The 6,740-nt window shown below is 52.8% G+C and overlaps 1 protein-coding gene across 1 annotated transcript; it reads right to left on the bottom strand.

Moving 5' to 3' along the window:
- Window positions 1-292: 292 nt before the first annotated feature.
- Window positions 293-6,735, bottom strand: LOC103623885 (lymphocyte antigen 6E). The gene is made up of 3 exons (XM_008643058.2): window positions 6,684-6,735; window positions 2,103-2,222; window positions 293-1,063 (listed from the first exon to the last, which is right to left on the bottom strand). The coding sequence occupies exons 1-3, from the start codon at window positions 6,733-6,735 to the stop codon at window positions 855-857; spliced, it is 381 nt and encodes a 126-aa protein (XP_008641280.1). The 3' UTR covers window positions 293-854.
- Window positions 6,736-6,740: the final 5 nt, after the last annotated feature.

Here is a 6,740-nt window from a genome sequence, read left to right as displayed (position 1 = left end):
GATTGCTCCATTAGGGTTGACTCAGACCACAAAACCTGGCTTTTATCCCTAAAATGCACCTGGAAAAAGTCATTCCCAAGGGTGGTGGAACAAGCTGGCCCAGAGGTGTTTATCAGGAATGACGGCAACAGGGAGAAGATGGATTTGCTGCTCACAGCTGGAAAGGATGTGGAGATGAAGCACCCAAAAGCTGCTCGAGAGGGTGAGGGACCCTCATGCTGGGTACAATATTGGGATTTTCCAGAAAACAGTTCCTAATCCCTGGAGCAAGGAAACACACACACGTCCCATCTCAGGTAACAACAGGAGCAAGTTTATTCAGGTCTGGCACTTACAGAACTTGGAAGGACAAGGTACACGGCATTGGTTTTCCAGAAAAGTCAGCCCAGGATCAGAAGAAATGAAATTATTTTATAAAAAGAGACTGCAGCTGCGAGGGCCAGGAATGTGTCTCCCTTTGGATCCCGCATTCCCGCTGCCCGTGCCACCCATGTGCTGGAGCAGACCTGGTGGTGCCTGGGGTGAGTCTGTTCTCAGCGAGTCCCAGCCTGGTTTTAACCAACCTTAGAAATGGGGGGTGAGGGGGGGTTATTAATAGGTAGAAAAAGCAGAAACCCTTCCAAAATTATCCACCTTGGCCGAGGAGGAGTGAGAGTGCAGCGGGAGACGTCCACAGGAGGAGGAGAACAGCTCGGCCAAACCGCCCAGGTCTCCAATGCTTGGAAGAGCAAAAAGTCTGGGAAACAATCACCTTGGAAGCCTGCTGAGAAGTAGAGGATCTCCTTGCAGACAGCAACAGAGAAGATATTGGCTAACGAGACCCGTGGGAGGCGGCTCTTCCTCGGGCAGCCCCATCACTCGCGAGCCCGGAGGACGTAGATGAAGCTGACGAGAATTCCCAAGGCCAGGATCGTGTAACTGGCTCGGACGCTGCTGGAACCGCTGATGTTGCAGAGGAAGGAGTCGCAGCAGTAAACGGAGGCGGCCGCTATTCCCAGGTTGATCCCGGCACTGGGGCAGATGGGAGAGCATCCCTTCGAGATGGACTGGCCGGATTTGCCGCCTGGATATAAGGTTGGGGTGGAGAGGAAGAAAAAAAGACAGATTTAGGATGGTTTTTTGGGTTTCTGATCACCTGATCACCAAAGTGGCGCAGGCGGCATGGAGAGGATGAAGTGGTTCTCGGGAGACAGGAGCCCAGCCCATCTTATCACCTTGATAAGCTCCCACAAACACCCCAGAGACCACACAACACCCCAGGGACACCCCTTTGGATCAGCCAATGTTCAGCCACAACAGCTCTGGTGAGGAATCCCAAAAATCCCTCTTGAGCTTTACTCTGGGCCTACTCAAGGGAGACAGGGAGCACTGGGGAGACACTTGGGAGCCAAGTCTGCTTTTCCAGAGAAGCACAGCCCACGTTAAGAGGCAGGAAAGAGGAAACCATTAGCACTGGGCTAAGAAAGGAAGTTTATAAAAGCTCCCAGTCTCTGTTTGTGCACCTCTGACCCACCCACGCTGAAGACTCAGGCATGAAACTCCCCCTCCTTCTGCCAGGGAGAGCCAGAATGGGCTCTGGTTCCTGCAAAGGCACCAGGAGATCTGCCAGAGCATTCTGCCTCCCTCAGAGCAGCAGCTGGGAAGCACAGAACCCCCCAAATCTTCCCAGGCACTCAGGAAGGAAAGCCACAACCCTCCCTTCCCGCCTTGTCCACGGAAAGTGAAGCAAAAGGTGGGACTCAGGGACGAAGAACCCAAACAGGAGGCAAAAAATCAGCAAGAATAGCAACCCTGGAGCTTCCCACGCAGGGAGCCTGCAGCATCCTCCACGCTTTCACTTATTCATCAGCAAACTCCCCGCCCCCAGCCTGAAATTCCCCCCGGACTCGCGGGCATCAGTGCAGGCACGTGGGCTTTAACGTGACTCCTCCTGGCAGCGCGTCCCTCGTACGAATTCCCGTGGGATGGTCCGACACTCAGTTGCTAAGCAGAACTTTCCCTTTTTTCCCCCCAGCCAGAGGAAAGCAAAGCCTCGCTGCAGCTCAGCAGGTGACCCAGGAGAGCAGCCAGGAGGGGCAGGAGGAGGTGCTGCCCGCACTCACCGAGTCCCACGCCGACATACGTCGTCACGCAGTGGTTTTCATTCTCGCCACACTTGACAGGCTTCAGGCAGGCCCAGTTGGAGGAGGCATCCGAGCAGGAAAAGCAGATGAGCGTGTGGGCTGCAAGAGAAAGGCAAACCTCGCTTAGGGGCTGCTGGGGAGACCTCCTCACTTGGAGGTCCCCATCTCTGTCACACGGGATGTCCCGCATCCGGCCACAGCCACACTTTCTGTTTCAGTTTTGTCAACCTGCAATGTGGGGGGGGTTTTTCCCCAAAAAAATTGGCCAAGTGAATGGTTCAAGCCTAAGGAATGCATTCCGAGCTCTTATCAGCTAAAGCTGGTACAACCACAGCCTGGCACTTTCTGTCACCCCTGTTTGCACCAAGAACGTGTTCCAGCTGCAGCTGCCAACTGGAAACCAAACTCCAGAGGCAAATTTTTGAGGTTTTGGCTCATTCAGCTCAACCACCACGGACACAGTGTCCCTGCCTGGGCCAGGGGGGTTGGAACTGGATGATCTTTAGGTGCCTTCCAAGCGAAACCGTTCTGATTTTATGATTCTGTGACCCTGATGGGAAATGCTCCAGGTGTGACCACGGGTTCAAATTTCCCATGACCTGTCTTTGGGCACCCAGATCAGGCCATGCTTGAGCTGGAGCACCTGGTGGAAATGATTTCTCAGCAGAAAGCTCAAGACCTGCAAGGACTTGCACTGTCCCACTCCGTGGAGTCACAGCACTATAAAGGCAGCTTATTCATCCAATCTTTTTAATTTGGAGCAGGAGCATTAATTTGCATGTTCTCCTCCACGGCAGGTCCCCTAAAATTATAGAATCATGGAATCATTTCAGTTGGAAAAGAGTTCTGAGGTCATTGACTCCAACCATTAATCCAGCACTGCCAAATTCACCACTAAACCAAGTCTTTAAGCAACACAGCTGCACATTTCTTGAACACTTCCAGGGATGGTGATTCCACCACTGTTCCAATATTTGACCACCCTCTTCAGTGAAGAAATTTTTCCTCGTTTCCAAACTAAACCTCCCATGGAGCAACTTGAGGCCATTTATGGCTTATCCTACACCAGCAGGATGGACCAGCTGGCTCCCATCCCTCATCCCTCACAAAGAGGAATGATTGGAAAACAGCATTTGGGGTGGAAATTGGTTGTGGGGACAGCCTGGACCAGTGACTCAGCAGGGCCACGGGCACTTTGATCTCTGTATTTTACATACAAGAGCATCACATCCACGCTGCAGTTGTTGACCTACATATGCAGACAGATCAGGTCTGTTCCCAACGTTCCATGGATTTGGGATTTTGGAGCTCCCAGGCAGCCCTTCCACGAGGCACCACCTTTCCCCCTTCTGTGCTGATGGGATGAAAAACAGAGCGGGGGCTGATTCAGGGTGGGAAGTGCAAGGCGGTGCCATCGCTGCTCCCACCTCCTTCAGCCCTGCCACAAATGGATTATCAAAGAATCATGGAGTGGTTTGGGATGGAAGGAACCTTCAGGATCGTCCAGTTCCAACCTCCTGCCACGGGCAGGGACACCTTCCACTAGCCCAGGTTGTTCCAAGCCCCGTCCAACCTGGCCTGGAACATTTCCAGGGATGGGGCAGGCACAGCTTCTCTGGGAAACCTGTGCCAGGACCTCATCACCCTCACAGGGAAGAATTCCTTCCCAATATGCAACCTAAACCTACTCTCTTTCAGTTTGAAGGCATTCCTCTTTTTCCTTTCACTACATGCTCTTGTAAAGCTTTCTTGTAGACCCCCCTTGGAATATTTTCCTAAGGAAGTGAAGCGGGGAAAGCCCTGGGATGGGCTTCTTGAGGCTCAGCAGTTCCTGCCATGGATATTTTGAAGAATTATTTGGATAAATATTGCTTAGCATCTGTCCCACTCTGCCATGGGACGGCACGACATCTCAAGCTTCTTCTCATTCCTGTTTCTCTCAGGAAAATAAAAGGTTTCTACAAGAAAAATGAGAAAAAAAATAGCAATTGCTCTCAGAGGAATGACTTTTGAGCAGCCACAGCCAAGGAGGGGAAAGAAAACAAAATATAATCTCAGAGAAACAGATTAAAGTGGGTTAGTGGGAGATCCTGAATGTCACATCAGAGCAGCCAAACCTCTGCTTTGGAGTGGAAGCCAACACCACAACCCCCCAAGCAGGAATTTCCTGGCCTGGCTCACGCATCCTCCAAGGATCCTCACTCTGGCAACAATCCCTACAACAAACCCGGGTTACCTGAGCACACCAACACAACCACCACAACTGACAGCACCGGGATTACAGGGCCACCAGCTGAGTCAAAACCTCCGGGAGAGATTCCTCAGTGGATTTCTGGATTTGGGAGAGGGGAAGGAGGATGGGACCAGCCACTGAGTCACTGCCGAGCCCATCCATGGGGTGGCCACAACTCCATGTGGGACCTCGGAGTGAAGCCCAGCTCTGCTCCCAAGTCTCAGGTGACCTGTCCCAAACCCCTCACCTCACAACCACCCCGAGGAGGCAAATTGACTCATCTCAGGAATCTTCTGCAATCAGGAATGAAGTGGATTACAGGCTTCCTGTGGGCATTCTGGCAGGACAGACGTCTCCATATGTATTTGCTCGTTGCGCTGAAGGCACGAGTGGTGCAATGCTGTTCATTAAAGGTTCCAGGAACAAACACACCAGAAATCTTTGGACATGACACAAAAGTGCTGTTGGGCATGAAATTCTCTGCCACGTGACTCAATCCATGCTCCTGCCACAGCACCTCCTACCTGTCCCCATGTTTTTCTTTGTCACACCTACCCATTACCCCTTGTCTTAACAGAAAAAAAATCCGTCCAGAAGAGGCAGAGTTTAAGAACAGAAATATCCGGTCACTTTCTGCCCCCCCCCAAAAAACACCCACTGCAGAGTTAGGAGAGCACAAACACGCTGAGTGGTTTAGACAAAAGGCACAAGAAGGGTGGCAGAATTAATTTCATGCAGCTGGAGACGGAGCAAAGAGTTGCAGCTCAAGGTTACAAGAAAAGAAAAAAAACAAGGAAAAAAAAAAATCCCAAGACTGAACAATGCAAAAGAGAAGCCTTGTTTTCACCAGTGAAAGAATTTGAGTTTATTTGTTTGCTGCTCAGCTTCTCAGAGGAACAAAGAGCTCCCAAAACAGAGCAGGGTATTTGGGGGGAATTCCTTCAGATAAGGGGTTGAACCATTCTTACAAAGACAGGGAAAAAAAATGCCTTTAAAAGCCCACTCTGGAGCTTGGTAGCAGCAGGAAAATGCTGTTGCTTCAGCAGCTTTTCCACTTAGCCCCGATGCTGCTTTTCCATTCTCTTAAGGCAAAATCCTTATCAAGATCCATATGCAAGATCTTTGAGCAGGGGGTAAAGCTCTTCTGTAAGATCCCCCCTGGATATGCTGGAAGTGTTTGGGGATAAAATCACCTGCAACAACCCCTTTTGCCTCGATAAAAACTTACTTTTAAAGCTGAAAGGGTTGTAGGGGTTTTTTTTGGGGGGGGTGATGGGGAATGAAACCCTTCACTGCTTTGGCCTGGCCAGCCCATCCTCCCAGCTGGAACTGAGCACAAGCCAGCTGGGCTCTGCCCGAGACTCCACGCTTCAATTGCCAGTCGCTTCCCGGATCCCACTGGGAAGGGGGAATGGGAAGGAAAGCAAACAGCCAGTTTCTTCTCAGCGGTGCCCTCAGAAAACAAGAAGGGACGCTGTTTGCAGAGCAGGGGCTGGGAGAGCTCAGAACTCTCCCGTTTGCTCTTTGTTTGGCTTCTCCAAGCAACGACATGTGTGGGAACAATACGTGGTTTTGCACGGCCCCATGGAGTTTGGATAGTCAGGGATGGAGTCGATGGGGAAGGTGGGGATGGCAGGCCCTGCGACTTGAGCAACTTGGCAGTCACACACAACACGAACCACGTCCTCCCCAGGCTCGGTGGCAGCCCCAGGATGCGCCCCACAGGGCATTTGTCCCTTAGGGGTCATCGCGCCACGCACCGGCCACCGCAGCCGGCCCAAGGATGCTCGGAGGGGGCAGCAGGAGCCAGAATCACGAGCGGCTCTGCCCTGACTTTGCTCCATCAGCCATTGCCAGGGCTGGGCTGCCTCTCCCCTCCACCTTCCTTCCCCTCGGCTGCATCTCAGTCCATCCCAGCGCCGTTATCCCGGCTCGCTGCGCCGAAAATGGGGAGCGGAGCCGGCCCTGCTCTTTGTTCGAGCTACAACTGGGAAAAGCTCCAGGATATCCACCCGCACAGCCGGAGATGCTCACATATTCATACAGGCGGGGAAGCTCCGAAGTTCCTGCTTCAGGAGGGACACTGCTGCGAGGCAGGTCTTGGAAAGACACCCCCGCATCCCGCTCCGAACCATACCGCGGCTCAGCGCCGTGCCCCCAACCCCTCTTCAACCCTTATATCCCCTACAATCCTCCAACTTCCACAGCCCACCCTGCCACACGCATCACTCCCCCACCCCCCCAATTTGCTCTCAAACGCAGGGCTGGCGCGGGACCGGGGGACCTGGGGGGGAGGCGATGGTGGCGGGGGCATCCCCTTCCCTTACCTCTCTCCACGCACAGCACCGCGGCCAGCACAGCGAGCAGGAGCGCCTTCATGGTGC

The sequence above is a fragment of the Corvus brachyrhynchos genome, unplaced genomic scaffold (assembly GCF_000691975.1).
Source record: "Corvus brachyrhynchos isolate BGI_N302 unplaced genomic scaffold, ASM69197v1 scaffold89, whole genome shotgun sequence".
NCBI classification, from domain to species: domain Eukaryota; kingdom Metazoa; phylum Chordata; class Aves; order Passeriformes; family Corvidae; genus Corvus; species Corvus brachyrhynchos.
This window is presented reverse-complemented; position numbering and strand designations above follow the sequence as displayed.